The following is a 17,162-nucleotide window of genomic DNA, read 5'->3' as shown; positions in this document are numbered from 1 at the left end:
GCAGGGTCATATAATAATAATAGTGTTTATAGAGGGTGCAACAGGTCAGCACCTCAGATGTAAATGTCAGTTGGCTTTTCATAGCCGAGCATTCAGAGGTCGAGACAGTAGATGCGGTAGAGAGAGTGAGAGAGAGCGAGGGAGAGTTGAATTACACACTGCAATTGACAGGCTGTCCCAATCATGAGCCCTGGCCTGCCCTGCTCTTGTTGATGTAGGCCTTGTAGGCCAAGTATTTTGTGCAGCCTAACCAATGGTTGTGCTGTGTACGGTGGCACTTCAGGAGGCAAGTCAAAGGCTTCGTCCCAAAAATGCTATATTTGTGTGCGCGGACTAGCCCTACTGACGTCCTGTTCAGTTTCAGAGGAAGAGCGTGAAGATGAGAAGGAGGACCGGAGGTAAGCTTGCTGCTGCTATAATTGATTTTAATAAAAAACAATGTTTCGTTGCCCATAATGAAGCTATTTATCAGAGTTACTGACCTCACAATAAGCCATATTCAAGCCATTTACATAGCTTACATTACGATGAAGCGTCAGCCGCGGAGAAGGACGGCGCATGGGTGCTGAAAGGCTAATTCAAGTCCTAATTCATTTAAACTATCTTCATTTTAATTTGACTTTAGGCTACTAACAACAAGAGGGCTTTGTGTTGGAGCCGATTTCTTCCTATTCAAGAAATAAGAGGTAGACCTACCTGTTTGACAGATTAAATTACAGTCTACTATCCATAGACTTTGTCAGCCAAGTCCTTCAGACACTCCTTAAGTGTCAGTGGAGGGCTTGGTGTGTGAACTTAAAACCAGGGTGCGAATTGAGGTGGTATGCAAGGGTAGTGTGGCTTTTGTTAAAGAAAACGGCATAGGCTTGCTCCTTGCTAGCTTAATATATATATATATATTTTGACCTGATTATATAAAGTGATCTATAACGCAATGTTTGTGCTAGAAACAAGTTGTAAAATACAGGGAAAGATGTGACTCCGATGCATATGGGATATCTTTGGTTTGTCTCTATGCTACAACCTTCTAGAGCCGAGGAGACAAAACAAATGGGAAGTAATGTGTGATTCTGTCACTATTGTTGGATTCTAGCTTGAAATATACTACTTCATGTTACCAGAACTTCTTGATTACTGTACATGTACAAGGAATGTATATGTTGGGGTCAATGGAGGGTGGATAGGAACTAAGTTTATGGAAAGTTACTGACTGAGGGAGTGCAGAAAGTTGACATTCTGTCAAACATGTTATTGTTAAATCTCATGGCTCCTAAGGAGGGAGGCAAAGGGCAACAGTCTGGTTTCAGTCACTGATAAGGTAGGACAGTAGTGGGTTAGGGAGGAGCGAGGAATTCGGCCCGAGGTCAGGTCAGATGAAGTGAGAAGGAACAGTCCTATCCCACACACACATACTTCCACGCCCACGAAGGTTCCAGCATCAGGCAGGGCCATGACTACACCAGTGAGAGGAACCAATTAAGTTACTGACTAGCAACAGAGGTGTATTGGCTGTCTAGATGTGCAAGGAGTTGACTCCGACTAGTAGGAGGGAATAAATATATGCGCTTGTGTAAACATGTCTTTGTCTTTGCAGCTGTATGACCCAGTGGGTGAATAAACTTGGTTTGAGCTTTTTCTAGTTGTCCGTGAGTTTTTACTCTGCTTGTTCAGAACCTAACAGTTGGCGTTGTCGGCAGGATTCACCACGATTTACAGTCAAACTAAAAGAGTCCGAATCAGTGAAACAGGAACCGGCACCAAAAACAAAAACAAGTTAGGCACAGTTCCTACACCTGTTACCACTCATTCTGACATCTTGGGGAGATGAGAGTCGTAGGCTGAACGAATTATAGGATACAGACCTAGAAAGCCTAAGTTTATTCAGTAGTCCCATTGTGTTACGACCAGTCATAAATATATGGTGTAGGGTAGGTTCCGTATGGATAGGTCCCAAGTGGGGGTGTTCCTCTGCAAGAGCCATAGAAATATAGGGTTAAGGGTAGGTTCCGTAACAAATAGGTCCCGAGTGGAGCTAGTTCTCTGCAAGTTCCGTGGGTGACACTACAGTGTAAGGTAGGTTCCATGTAGGATAGGTCTCTAGTGGGGGTGTTTCTCTGTGAGATCTGTGGGTGACACTACAGTGTAAGGTAGGTTCCATGTAGGATAGGTCCCTAGTGGGGGTGTTTCTCTGCAAGATCTGTGGGTGACACTACAGTGTAAGGTAGGTTCCATGTAGGATAGGGCTCTAGTGGGGGTGTTTCTCTGCGAGATCTGTGGGTGACACTACAGTGTAAGGTAGGTTCCGTGTAGGATAGGTCTCTAGTGGGGGTGTTTCTCTGCGAGATCTGTAAGTGGGACGAAAGTCCCAGCCGCAGTGGCCGTGAGGCCGTAGAGTGTGTGTGTGTGTGTGTGTGTGTGTGTGTGTGTGTGTGTGTGTGTGTGTGTGTGTGTGTGTGTGTATGGATAAAGTATCATGCTTGAGTACTAGTACGGTAGGTTGTAGAGAAGTAGTCCATGGAGAAGGACAAAGGAGTAATGTGGATGGTGATCGAAGGTTGCCTATAAGTTCTGGAGGAGAGCCTCATTCACGGTTAGAAAACCAAAAAGATAATCAAATATTTTTTTAACATGACTTGTGTGTATAAGCAGTAGCAATAAGGAGAATGTTTGGTTTATGCCCTATTGGGTCAGGGAACCATGACAGATTGTGTGGAAATAGGAATACATCTGTGAATCATTTTGGTTGTGTGTGTTGTCAACAACAGTGATATTTGAAGCGTGACACCTGTCTGTATAAGACATTAGGTCTCCCATATTCTCAAGTAGTAAATTGGCAGACACTTCAGTATTGGTTCTAATACAAAATAGGTCCTGTGACCAAATGATTAGGTACCTATACCATAACTACTCTCCGGGAAGTGGACTAAATTGGCCTGAAAAGCCCGTATTATTGTTTTGTTGTATTTTCTTCATGGTGTAATCATTAGATAATTTGAATTGAACAAAACAATAATACAGGCTTTTCAGACCAATTCAGTCTAAGTAGGCAGTATCTTATGCTAGCAGGAGAAGAGCATTGCTGAAAGGTATTGCCATTCATTAGCCTAATGACTACTATACTAATACTGAGACATAGGCGACGACCAACAATGACATGCAGCCTAGAAGCGACGGAAGCCTCTGTATGGAGGTAGGCTTCACCATGCTGCACTGCTAAGCCATGGATCTACATCAGCATGTCATAACATAAAACGTCATCTATCTCTATGGACAACACCATGCTGCGCTGGTAAGCCATGGATCTACATCAGCATGTCATAACATAAAACGTCATCTATCTCTATGGACAGCACCATGCTGCGCTGGTAAGCCATGGATCTACATCAGCATGTCATAACATAAAACGTCATCTATCTCTATGGACAACACCATGCTGCGCTGGTAAGCCATGGATCTACATCAGCATGTCATAACATAAAACGTCATCTATCTCTATGGACAGCACCATGCTGCGCTGGTAAGCCATGGATCTACATCAGCATGTCATAACATAAAACGTCATCTATCTCTATGGACAGCACCATGCTGCGCTGGTAAGCCATGGATTTACATCAGCATGTCATAACATAAAACGTCATCTATCTCTATGGACAACACCATGCTGCGCTGGTAAGCCATGGAACCTTCTACAGCTACAGTCATAACATTCACCTGGAGGCTCATCAAGACTAGTGACATTGTTCTGTATCTCTACGATACAGAGAGACAGGGGGATAAAAACACCTGACAGAAGAGAAAATAAAAACAGAAAAAGGCGAAAACATAAACAGAGGTTAGTAGGCTGAAGTCCGACTGATTACTATTAGTATCATGTTAGCTAAATAAGCAGCAAACATTGTACATTGACAATCCCTAAAACAAATAGGCCTAAATTATGATGAATTAACCAATCTAACTAATAATAACTGTTAATCATCAAGCCAGTGCTAACACATTCCTTCTCTGTTAACCATGTAGACAGGACAGGGGCCGGGGACATAACTTACCATCTTTCCAGAGCTCGGCCACAAACTTGTCAGTGGACTGGTTGAGCAGCGTGGCCACGTTGTCATTCAGGGGATCCATGTTCTTCATCAGCCACTCATCTGCCTTGTAGTCCACCTGGGGGGGGGGGGGGGGGGGGGGGGGGAGGTCAGAACCATCCAGGCCGTGAGAGATATTAGCAATAATTCCCCTTCAGGGATGAATAAAGTTTATTGAATTGAACTGTTGGAGAGTGGTGATATACAACAAAATGACTGTTGAGGTTCCAAATTCCTTTCACTAGAGATGACATAAGACTCCAAATCATTCCAGGAAAGTGTGTTGTTTAAAGACGACGTCTGCGTAATATTGAACAGATGTGGTTACGGTGTACCGCAGGACTGCCTGCACTGGAAAGGGCCCGGGTCTCTATTACACAACACTGACTGGACGCTAGAGAAACTAGCCAAACCTCCTCCCACATATCTAATACATAAAACCAGGATGATACTCCTGCGGGATTTGAATACCACAGAGGAGAAGTTGTGCGTCAAGAGTGATACAGCAGCCAGAGGTTGATGGGAACAGAATAGGGGCTAGTGATGGAACAGTGGCTTTGGTGTGCCTCCAAGACCACTACAGGGGAAAACCTCGGAGAAATCAGAAGATCTGGAAGGTCTAGAAGTAAGTCCTGCAGCTTGAAAGGACCTGGTATTCCTCCATGAACACGACAAGCCAAAGGCTCTGGGGTCTACAAGTAGTGCAGATGACGTAATCCAAAGTAACTTGTAAGTGGATACATAAAAATAGCCCCAAAAACTGCCTCAGAGGAAAAATCGGTCTATACTCCATCCCAGTGTACTGTACATGTTTAATCTTTGACTCGAGGATTACAGCAGAGCCATAAGTGTTTAAAGGGATAGTTTTCTGGATTTGTACACCAATCTTTGGGTTACAAAAAAAATAAAAACTATCCCTTAAACTATCCTCCACCACCTATATGTAATCTCACCGGTCCGTACCTTGCCAGCGTAGTGGATGATGCAGAAGTCAGCCTTGTCCTTTAGCTGTCTGGGCTTCTGGAACTTGGAGTGGGTGCCCTGCTCCTGGACCAACTTGTCTATGAACGTCTTGTCTGTGGCCTTGGGGAACCAGCACTCCTCATCCAACAGAGCCAGCACACCAGGAGGGTTCGCCTGCAGGATGACAGCACACAACAGGCCCGTGTTCAATAGGACACCGGGGAAAAACGGAAAACCAATTGTTTTAGTTAACTTTGTTCCTTACCGATTCACTGTTTCAAAACGTTAGCTGCTCATTGAACATGACCCAAATATTGACAACAGCACAACACCACAGGACACACACACACACACACTCACTAAACGGATACTGACCGGCCTCTCGATGAGGTCGATGCAGGGCTGCAGGTCGAGGCCAAAGTCGATGAAGCTCCACTCGATGCCCTCCCTCTGGTACTCCTCCTGCTCCAGGACGAACATGGTGTGGTTGAACAGCTGCTGCAGCTTCTCGTTGGTGTAGTTGATGCACAGCTGCTCAAACGAGTTCAGCTACAGGAGAAAGGCATACAAATTGATTTGATCTTTTCAGAACTCAGAAACTCAAGAAACTTTGTCTCAAAAGTGAAGCAAGCAGTAAGATGGATAATTTCTTAATTCATCCCTAGGGGGAAATTGATTTGTAAGGAGTTTCAGATATGTAAAATCAACAAGACTACATTATTTCATTTATGAAACACCAATGAATATCACTTCTCCATAGCCAAGACGGTGAGATGCCTTCAGCTCAAACAGGCACCGGTAACCTACTGCTTTTTACAGTCTTCGTTCTGAACTATGAGGGTTTTGTCTTTTTAACCAATAAGCCAAAACAATAACTGCAGCTGATTGATTTTTGTTTGCTATAACTAAATTGATCCCAGGGATTGTGATTTATTTTCCTGTTCTTTTGGCTCCACATTACAACGCTGCAGCCAAAAGTCTTAGTGGGGGAATAAACAGCTGCCACAAACCAGAAGGGAAACAGACATGTTGGAATTTCAGCACAAGATTTAGTGATCTTGGGATATTGAGTGTTCAATTGACGACAAGGTTCATGTCAACAATGTCTGAACCGTCTGAACTCGCCTCTTGTTGAACGAGCCTCGCACGATAACTATCGTCTATGAAGTCATAGATCAACTAATGACCTTGGTGTGAATGGTATAAAACTAAATGAGGATGACACCCAAGAGGCATTTTTAGAAGTGCTGAGATTCCCATAATTGACCCTGAGGAGGGAATGAGTTCAAAGTGCAATTAGTCCACAGGATAGATGATCAGCTGTTTCCCAAAAATGTCAATCAGATCATTTTCCCACAAAAAAAACTCCTTAGACCATTCAGATGACCAGTTCCATAGACAGGATGAACTGAAGCCAAACCAAGTCCCCTCTCTCTTCTCTAGCTGTTTTCTCTGTATCTGGAAGAGATGGAGGGACCTAGTGGAGGCCTTATTTGCCATGTATTTAAGTACCTGTAGAGGCCTACACATTTAAGTACCTGGAAGATCTCAAAGCCAGCGATGTCCAGGATGCCGATGAAGGAGGCCCCCTGGCGTTTGGTACGGTCCAGGGCCTTGTTGATGCGGTGGACCAGCCAGCGGAACAGACGCTCGTATGTGGCCTTGGCCAGAGCCTCCACTGCAAAGTCAGCCTAGAGAGAGAAAAAGAGAGAGAGGGGTGGGGGAGAGGGGGAGAGGTGGAGAAAGAGAGAGAGAGCGACAGAGAGAGACAGAGAGAGAGAGAAATATGCATTCCTTATTAGATTGTCTTTCTGTGGTATGACTTCTCAGCCTTGGGGTCGCACGGCTAGACCTCTCTATTGTTATAAATCTAACACAGAGGTGGGCAGGAAACACACCCCACAGTACTAACATTATCCTGATCCAGAGTCAGCAGTACAGTGAGTCCATAGAGGGGTGATGAGTGAAGCAAGGAGAGCTTCTGTGGTGTAGTGTGTGTTTTACCTGTTCTTTGGTCTGGGCCTTCTGGACGTAGTCTCGTCCCACCTTGATCCTTGGAGACAGGATGGCCCGGGTGAACTCCATCACGTTCAGCCCCAACAGGTGGCACAACTTCTGGGCCGCTGGTAGAGGAAAGGAGGAGGAGGAGGGAGATAGAGGGGTGAAAAAAGGGAAAACAGTAGTAACATTAAACGTTCGTTCTCAAGATGTGATTACAGACAACACAAATAACTTTACAATACTCAAATATCCCTTACATAGACTCAAAGCAGTAGCAGGGAAAGAAGAAGCAACATTTGAGGAGTTAAATGTTATTGGGATATGATTATATATATATAGACCCGACAGATAACCCTATAATCCTCCAGGTAACCCTATAATCCTCCAATTCCCATAAACACCAGTGAGTTGGAAAACACACAGTAAAAACCATATAAACTTTCCACCACCGCTTGAGACCACCAGAAAATACATACCACTGGCAGCAGGCCACAGCTCTACATGGTCGGTAGCTAAGAATTACATTCTCCCCCTTCTGCCAGAAGTTTCTCACATTTGACCGTTAATGGTAAAGAATAATAAGTAAGAACTGAACGGAGTGACTGCCTCCCCCTGCCAGTCCAGTACCTCTAAGGTATGCCTGGAGCAGACCTGGATCCAAATACTATTTGAAATATTTCAAGTACTTTGAGCATTCGCTCTAGTCTGTCTGGAGTGTCAGGTGAATGGGGTTTGCACTTTTAGGACTTTTGTATTGGTTCCATTGCAAAATGCAAGCTCAACCAACCACAGCTTAAGTATTTGAAATAACTTAGAATAGTATTTGAACCCAGGTCTGGACTAGAGCTCAGGGTAGGGGGTAGTTAAACACAGCTATTTAGAACACTGTGGGTTAAACACAGACTTGATTTAAGACGTGTCAAAGCGGCTTTTATGATATTTGTCTTCTGGATCTGGGGAGATGTTTGAATTTGAAATATTTGTCACAGCGGGAGCTTCTGGGGAGGTAAGAATGATACATCTGTATCATTTCCAGGGGTAAAGTTGCCAGCGCAGAGCCTGCTAAAAACATCTGCTTCTGTCCTAGATCTGTTTTCCACATTTGGTAATAACTGGCTGTGCCACGGCATTGACACGCACTTGCTACCCTCTCCTCTTTAAATGCCAGGAATGAAGCAGTAACACACGCGGTTGAGGCAACGTTTTCGTTTGTTTTTTCTTCTAAGTAAAGTAGGGGAGTAAATCTGAATAATGATGTTGTTTGAAGGTGTGTGACAGGGCCAGGAGAGACAGGAAGGTTAAATCGTTAGAGTTCTGACGTCTGACTCAGGCTGGTTAGTACAGGTCTGGGAGGAAGATGAGGAAGAGAAAGATATGGTCTGAACGTGAGAATGTGAGGAGCTTCCTTGACATCAATACATGTGAGAACTGCCAACTACCTGTATTCTCAGGCATAGAGGCCTGGTCTGAGTTCCTCTCCTTCTTGAAGACGATGTTCCCAAACTGAAGCACGGAGGAGACCACCTTCAGCATGGCTGCAAGCACAGAGAACGTTATCATAAACTTCCTATGAACGGCACACTCTGTGTTTGTTGGAATACATGGAACTGTTATGAGCATGTAAAGTTATAATAATGACTTTAAAGCTGTAAAGTGTTGATGTAAAAAGGGCTTTAAAAAGTTGACAGACAGACAGACAGACAGACAGACAGACAGACAGACAGACAGACAGACAGACAGACAGACAGACAGACAGACAGACAGACAGTCAGTCAGTCAGTCAGTCAGTCAGACAGATGAGAGTGAGGATGGTGGTACCCAGGATCTCGTCGTGGGAGAAGCTCATGATGTGCATGGCCTCCATGGTCTCCTGGAAGTTGTCTTTGTCCTGCTGACCAGGGACGGTAATGTTGCCGTTGGACAGGAAGCGGTAGCTGTTGAAGCCCTCCAGGAGCAGGTCCGCTACACAACAGAGGAAAGGGAAATGACGTCGAGATAGCTGGTTCGAGGTCACAAAGGACAAAAGGCAAACATGCATTTTTGACAGTCAGCCCACTGACAGGTGATGTTATTGTGATACTAGCTAGTGAGCGACACAGAGTCTGAGTGGGTTTCAAGACACCTCAGGCCAACGGCTAGAGAAACAATGTTCTGCATGTCAGAGGGTGACTATTCTTTGCAGAGGCCATATGGGTCCGGGTCGTTGAAGTTATGCTGATGGTACATATCAGACTACTTACACCTGAGATGTTCTCCCGCCCCACACAGCAGCTGGTAGAAGATGTGGAAGGTGCGCTCGTCTTTGGCTTGGCGAACAGCTCTCGATTTCTCCAGTAGATCTGTCCCATCACAGTCAAGGAAGGGCAGCCTTTATACAGTAAAGAAGATTTATGTGGCCCCGCTGGAATCGAATTAGCATAATACAACAGTCCCCATCAAAATCTGTCTGTTTATGTAAATGATTAATATCATAGCTTGCATGGAACATTTAAACTAGCTGTTTGGAAGGATACAAGTTTCAATGTTGGCCCCGACGATGTATCCGGTGACATCAAAGTTGATCCGGATGAACTTTCCCTGCAGGGAGAGAGAAACGGAGGGTGAGAAAAGCAGACAAACCATATCACTGCATCCACGTCTCCCTCAACCAGGTTTCACACTGTGCTGCAAGGCCTTCCTTTTCTCCCTCTGAGTCACATCACAATAAGGCTACATTTGATTAGTCTGGTCCCAGAACTGTATGCGCTTTAGTCAACTACTATAGTCAGATGAGTTGGCTAAAGCACATACACAGATCTGAGACCAGTCCAGGCCATTGTATTTTATCCTCATTTGGCCACATTCCTGTTGGTTTCTACGTTCCTGGGGTCTAGAGTAGACTACATTCCTGTTGGTCTCTACTGTCCTGGGGTCTGGATTAGACTACATTCCTGTTGGTCTCTACTGTCCTGGGGTCTGGATTAGACTACATTCCTGTTGGTCTCTACTGTCCTGGGGTCTGGATTAGACTACATTCCTGTTGGTCTCTACTGTCCTGGGGTCTAGAGTAGACTACATTCCTGTTGGTCTCTACTGTCCTGGGGTCTAGAGTAGACTACATTTCTGTTGGTCTCTACTGTCCTGGGGTCTTGATTAGACTACATTCCTGTTGGTCTCTACTGTCCTGGGGTCTGGATTAGACTACATTCCTGTTGGTCTCTACTGTCCTGGGGTCTGGATTAGACTACATTCCTGTTGGCCTTTACTGTCCTGGGGTCTAGAGTAGACTACCTTCCTGTTGGTCTCTACTGTCCTGGGGTCTGGATTAGACTACATTCCTGTTGGCCTTTACTGTCCTGGGGTCTAGAGTAGACTACCTTCCTGTTGGTCTCTACTGTCCTGGGGTCTGGATTAGACTACATTCCTGTTGGCCTTTACTGTCCTGGGGTCTAGTGTAGACTACATTCCTGTTGGTCTCTACTGTCCTGGGGTCTAGAGTAGACTACATTCCTGTTGGTCTCTACTGTCCTGGGGTCTAGAGTAGACTACATTTCTGTTGGTCTCTACTGTCCTGGGGTCTGGATTAGACTACATTCCTGTTGGTCTCTACTGTCCTGGGGTCTGGATTAGACTACATTCCTGTTGGTCTCTACTGTCCTGGGGTCTAGAGTAGACTACATTCCTGTTGGTCTCTACTGTCCTGGGGTCTAGAGTAGACTACATTCCTGTTGGTCTCTACTGTCCTGGGGTCTAGAGTAGACAACATTCCTGTTGGTCTCTACGTTCCTGGGGTCTGGAGTAGACTACATTCCTGTTGGTCTCTACTGTCCTGGGGTCTGGATTAGACTACATTCCTGTTGGTCTCTACTGTCCTGGGGTCTAGAGTAGACTACATTCCTGTTGGTCTCTACTGTCCTGGGGTCTAGAGTAGACTACATTCCTGTTGGTCTCTACTGTCCTGGGGTCTAGAGTAGACAACATTCCTGTTGGTCTCTACTGTCCTGGGGTCTGGAGTAGACTACATTCCTGCTGGTCTCTACTGTTCTGGGGTCTGGATTAGACTACCCCTGTGCATGAGGCTGTGATCTGACTGTGCTGAACAGAACAAACCTCTCATCTAAACTGGATCCAGAATCAAAGCAGTCATTAATGATTAGCAGAAAAGTTTCTTGTCCTGCTGGAATGTTCCTATGTAATAATAGGAAGATAATCAAATAAATTCCTCTGCATTGATTTCTCTTCCTTATCATCAAAAGATTCCAGGAAGTTTTGGAAAACTCCCAACAAACACACAGGCCAGCTAAATCTGTCTCAAGTGCCAGTTATTTGAGCAAGAGATAGTGAGTGAGATGGCATGAGTGGCTTTTAGTGAGCCACAGAGGAACATACATTACAAACGTAGGGAAGACTTCAAATGAAGCTCGATACAGTCTTGAGAATGGCATTCTTTTGGGGAAATATATATACATTCTTTACTTACGAATCGTGACGAGTTGTCATTCTTCACTGTCTTGGCGTTGCCGAAGGACTCAAGGATGGGGTTGGCCTGTAAGAGTTGACGTTCCAATTCACCCTGAAAAAGAGGAGAGATATTACAGAAAAGCACTGGGTCCAAGCACATATGCCCCCTTCCCCCAACTAAACTTTTTACAAATAACAAGCACAAAAAAATGTTGGCCCAGGAGAAACATTACACACAATGACTGATCACCCTTCTAATGTTCGTCAATGTCAATCTAACAATCACATAGTGTCACACAGACTATTGCTCATGAAACATATGTAGGCGGACGGACACTGTTTCCCCAGTAATGTTTATGACCATAAAAACGAGTAGAAAAGAGAGTGAAACGACAGGTATTGTAACGCTGTTAAAGACAGATGTGATCAATGGAGCATATTCAGGAAACCACTTTACAGTCTCTCTGCTCAATATCCTACAACAGTACATCCAACTAAAACTAAAGAGATGGGGGGATAGGCAGAGAGAGGAGAGAATCTCATTTCTTTGAATAAACTGGGCCTGTTCTGTGCGTAAATGGCACGTGTTTCCTGTTGTCTGGTCACTCAGTGTAGAACCTCCGGGTTTGGAATAGAACCTTGTTGCTCAGTGGTGGAACACAACAGAACAGAACTGCAATGACTCTCTCCACACCGCATATGGTTCAGTTGAAGCTCAACACATCCACAAGCGAATGTTCAAACCCATCTGGACTCTGGGTTTGCATCTCCTCTTTCTATTGTGAGACCAACATCAAAGGCATCAAATGAAATCAAATGTTATTGGTCGCATACACATATTTAGCAGATGTTACTGCGGGTGTAGCAAAATGCTTGTCAAATAACAACAAAAAGAGCTGCCATGTCTGTCGGCGCCATCTTGATGATAGAAGCCATTGTCTAACCATCAAGCCTGCAAAACAACCTAATCCAATCAATCCCTGTTTACACTGTCAAAGGACACAGTACAATCGTAAAAAGCACCAGTATATTTGTGCAACAGACAAACCAATAAATCTATCCACAGATGTCTCATATATTCCACATTACACAGCTGTGTTTCAGCGTGGTGGTTTAGGGCGTGTGGAGAGCTAGCTGCTGTGAGCCAGGCGGATGGGTGGGTGCTGGATGAGTTGGGCCGAATGAGGCAACTCAGAGAGGAAGGCCATATCTCTCCAGTTAGTGATTGAGATAGAGATCCTGAGGAAATGGACTCAATCGTTTAGCACACTGACAGATACTGGGGAAACAGACCTGTAACACACTGACACAAGCCAGAGACACACTCTATCCTATAAGGAAGAATCTGTCATCATTATAGATCCCGTTAAGGGAGGGAAGGAACGGTGCTCTGTTCACTTCTCACACCTATCGTAGACCCTATCTGGCTGACTGCCAGGGCGGAATAGAATGTTCAATAGGTATGAAATGGAACAAAACGCTCCAAAATGTAAAGGTGGTATCCAAACTTGTCCAATAAAAAACACTGGTTTTCATCTTCCGTTGCTACAGTATACCCTAATGGACATGACCCCGTGTAGGTGTTTAGACAGGTGGCCCATTACGATCCAATCCAGAACCTCCTTCTAGGCTTGGTCATGACCAGGGAATCCAAGATGGCCCACCAAAAAAATAACATGGCCCGTATTTTCAGCTTTTCTTTTCTGCGGCTAGGTGGGAATGGGATTTTCCCATTACGTCAAGCTCACCCAGACACATTTTGATCGCTCAAGACAGTGGCGTTTTTCCAGGGATGTCTGTGGGATGAGTTAGGGGTTAGGAAATCAGCCTTGCGTTCAGACGTGAGACGCGTAATGTGATCTTTGGCTGCCAGAGCTGTTTTCATTGAGTTTTCGTGCTGCTGAAAATGAGGCAGGAATGAATTGAATAAGCCCGTTCCATCCTCGTCCTGCCAGTGGCAGATTGCACAGACGGTTAATTATAGCATGGTCCCAGATCTGTTAGTGCAGTCTTACCATTTCCTATAGTCATTGTCACGCGCTGTCTCTATAACGCAGTGCTATATGGCACAACTTGACAACACCACACGCTTTAGAACAAACTAGAACAGAGGACATAATGGAGACTGTTTAATGTCTACAAGCTGCCAATCTCTGCCAAACGCAGTCTGCAGACTGGGACCAGACTGGGGAGAGGGTAGGAACAAAGGGGTGAATACAAAACACCAGCAGGGGTCCACTTTAGGAGCATTACAAGCTGACCCACATTCCAGCTTTCCGGAGTGTGTTACTCTTGTTCTGACAGATTCCAGAAACGATCATTGTCATGTAAGGAGGCTAATTACTAGCCGTGCCAACAACTGACAGGCCTGGAAGACCTCCGGGACATGTATTGTACCACATAATACGGTTTATGTGAGCAAGAAGACCATAAAATTACTGTTGATGGAATGCATTACACTTATTCTGATGAACAGTGTCTGGAAACCATCATAGCCACGTTAAGAGGCTATTCACTACAGTGACAACTACTGTAGGGGGCCTGGAAGAACTCAGGGACATATAGTTGTTGATAACATAGTTGTTGTTAGTGTGACTGTGGATAATGCTAGTGTTTACCACTTAATATCCCGTTAACATTGACACGACTATGAAATGAATGTATCTTTTGTAAAATAACTCTTCTCTATTCTCAATCTTTCCTCTGTAACTTGGGAAACATCCTTTGTAGCGTGTTCAGCCTCACTTGTTATCAGTGTTGGGGCCTTTGGCAGTGCTTTGGCCCAGATTGTGGAGACTGGGGGGCCAGAGGAACAGTAAAAACTGTCCCATTAAATCTTCAAGGAAGAGGCCAGGTGGGGATGTGGGCTCACATCTGCTCCACAGACTAGAGTCAATGGACAGACGTTACAAATCTATTCAAGTCCACAAGCAGAGTCCCTGCTGGACAGACATTACAAATCTCTCCAAGTCCACAAGCAGAATCACTGCTAGACAGACATTACAAGTTGTTTCACGAGTTGCTCCAAGTCCACAAGCAGAATACCACTTCAGTGACTGTTGGGAGAGTGCGAATGAAGCAGGCAACTAGACTTGTGTTTGTGGTTTGGGGAACAGGAACAAACCCCCACCCCTCCAGGGGAAGTCAGCAAAACTTTCTGTGTAAACTCCTCCCTCATGGCAAAGCAGGGAGCAGATGAAAGGCTTGCGAAGACAGGAAGAAGCAGTTCGAAGGGGATTCATTAGTGATCTAAGTAGCACTGCCACAGACGGCAAAATCCACAGTCAACACCCCATGGTGAATTCAATAAGGTACGAAGATTAAAATCCCCATTATCGTCCCTGCTGGGCGTTCTGTGGCTGGGTCTGAGTAGACCAAGCAGAGGAGAGGGTGTTGCAGGTCTTGGAACATGTCACGACCCTCTCTCCCTGGGGGAGTCCGTTCAGCTGAGCTCTGGGCAGCGGTCCCCTTGGCTCTCCCTCCCTAGCTGCTCTCCTCCAGAGTCCAACTCCAGCTCCAGCTAGCTGGAAGCCAACTGACTATTTAGTAAAGCCTGCTATGGCTATTTGGCAGCACCAGCACCTCGCTAGTGAAAAGCTCTCCAGCAGGCTCACTGGGAGCCAAATTGGACGTGGGAGAGAAGTTTGTGACGAGGTCCTGAACGGAGTCTTGATCAATGTCTGCCAGTATAACAGTGTATTACAAATGCACTGTTTATGACTAGTGGTGTATTATTGTTTAAAATGCGATATGTCAGTTAGGAAGTGGGAAACGTGTTTATTAGTATGTATTAAACTAGGAAGTAATGTTTATTTTCCCGAATCTGAGATATTTGAAAGAAGCAGTGCCATCTATAGGTAAGGACAGGAACACCACACAGCGCATGGAGTGGATTAAAACTAAACTAGTTTAGTCCCAAAGGTGATAGAAACAGAAGCTGCTATTGGGCACCCCATTGACACCCATAAAAGGGGATATACAGAATAGTACACAGCGACAATAGCAGCCCCTTTACAGGATATTCTGCCCATTGTGTTTTGAGCTAGTCTAGTGAGTGGAGTGCGGTGGGTGAGAGAGAGGTGAGGGACGGACTACATGCTACTCACATAGAACAGGGCTCCACTCTGTAGTCAAGGGGCAGATTGTCAAATGTTACCATGGAAATAAACAGGAAGTGTTAATGGTCATGGATACTAAACACACATAAAGGATATACATACCGTACATACACACAAGTAAGACAATTACAGGTAGTACTCAAAGATAATTCGGACTAGACTAAATAATGCATAAAGACAAACGGTTTAAGTGAAATCTACAGTAGTACACTAAAACAGGAAGCAGGGGAATGGATATGTTATTCTGAAAGGCCCTATTCCAAGAAGCTATCTCACTGACGGTTGCAAATCCATATGTTTTTCATATTAGCCTTGGAGGCAGCGTGCCATAGTGCGCATCACATCTTTATTCAGAACACTGCTCATCTGCCCTCATGTGCCGTTTCCATGATCTTAACAGTATCAACAAGACCTACAGCAGCTGGTTGAAATGCCTTGAGAGTAATATTAAACTACTGAACTAACTACTGTAATGACAACCACAGCCAGACAGTCTGCTTTTCAGTAATGTCCATTAACTGACCTCGTGTGTGTGTGTTTGGTCTTGTTCTTCTAATCATCGTGGGGAACTGAAATGTCCCTCACAAGGATAGTAAAACGAGGAAAATTCTCCCTTGTGGAGACATTTCCCAAATCCACATGAGGACAAAGGCTACTTTAAGCTTAGGGGTTAGGTTTAGGGTTACAATTAGGGTTAGGTTTAAGGTTAGGTTTAGGGGTTAGGGAAAATAGGATTTTGAATGGAAATACATTTTAGGTCCCCACGAGGATAGAAGAACGTGTGTGTGTGTGTGTGTGTGTGTGTGTGTGTGTGTGTGTGTGTGTGTGTGTGTGTGTGTGTGTGTCAGTTCCATCTTTAGACTCAGGAATATATGCCTTCAACTCTCTTTCAACGTCTTACTGCTCAACTTCTACTCTGCATTGTACAAAAATATCTCACATAGTGCGGCATGTCTGCCAAACTTTGACTGGTGGCGACCAAACACAACAAAGGCATGTATATGACTGTTTCATCTAGTGTGGAATAACAACATTTGCAAGCACATTTTACAGGACAGTACAGTGCATTGGCCCACAGGTATACATGGAAAAGCTGCATTCACATAAATATTCATGCCAGATTTAAAGTTTACTTACGACATTATTATTTTCCGCCTGATAGAAAGAGAATCTGGGTCAATACCCAAACTTTGTTTGTCTAATTTTTACACATACATGCTTCACAGTGTGCAAGAAAATAACCAATGGCACCATTTCACAAAACAGGCTGTAGTCACAAAGAAATATATTAAATTGCCACTAGTTTTACATAACAGTACGTCCGTTTAAGAGTAGAAAGTTGGTGATGCAACATGCACATGAACGAGGTGTTTAGAAGAAAGTGTAAAGACTTGCCTGTAGTTTTACTGGTTTAGGCGACTCTGGCTGTTTGTTGCAAATAAACAAACGCAAATATATTAGAGGGTTGTGCACGCCTGCGTAATCTATAGAGCCCACTATAGGTGCTACTGTAGGATGCATTCACTTTGGCAACACACATCATCATGGGACTGGAGCT

General features: G+C 44.6%; 1 protein-coding gene across 11 annotated transcripts in view; it reads right to left on the bottom strand.

Moving 5' to 3' along the window:
- Positions 1 to 17,162, bottom strand: part of LOC115147207 (myosin-10) — a 106,185-nt gene that overhangs the window by 26,245 nt on the left and 62,778 nt on the right. For 2 of the 11 annotated variants that reach the window (XM_029689293.1, XM_029689294.1), the window contains exons 6-18: positions 17,000 to 17,029; positions 16,742 to 16,759; positions 15,593 to 15,610; positions 11,506 to 11,598; positions 9,560 to 9,623; positions 9,287 to 9,385; positions 8,865 to 9,008; positions 8,486 to 8,581; positions 7,050 to 7,168; positions 6,584 to 6,736; positions 5,406 to 5,594; positions 5,046 to 5,219; positions 4,047 to 4,161 (exon numbers count right to left, since the gene is read on the bottom strand). In XM_029689293.1, the coding sequence (XP_029545153.1) occupies positions 4,047 to 4,161; positions 5,046 to 5,219; positions 5,406 to 5,594; positions 6,584 to 6,736; positions 7,050 to 7,168; positions 8,486 to 8,581; positions 8,865 to 9,008; positions 9,287 to 9,385; positions 9,560 to 9,623; positions 11,506 to 11,598; positions 15,593 to 15,610; positions 16,742 to 16,759; positions 17,000 to 17,029 (1,312 nt within the window). The remainder of the gene's footprint in view (positions 1 to 4,046; positions 4,162 to 5,045; positions 5,220 to 5,405; positions 5,595 to 6,583; positions 6,737 to 7,049; positions 7,169 to 8,485; positions 8,582 to 8,864; positions 9,009 to 9,286; positions 9,386 to 9,559; positions 9,624 to 11,505; positions 11,599 to 15,592; positions 15,611 to 16,741; positions 16,760 to 16,999; positions 17,030 to 17,162) is intronic. The other 9 variants (XM_029689297.1, XM_029689298.1, XM_029689300.1 and 6 more) reach the window with 6 other exon arrangements.

The sequence above is a fragment of the Salmo trutta genome, chromosome 14, assembly GCF_901001165.1.
Source record: "Salmo trutta chromosome 14, fSalTru1.1, whole genome shotgun sequence".
In the NCBI taxonomy this organism is placed as follows: Eukaryota; Metazoa; Chordata; class Actinopteri; order Salmoniformes; family Salmonidae; genus Salmo; species Salmo trutta.
The sequence above is the reverse complement of the archived record's forward strand: the minus strand, read 5'-3'. Positions and strand labels throughout refer to the sequence as shown.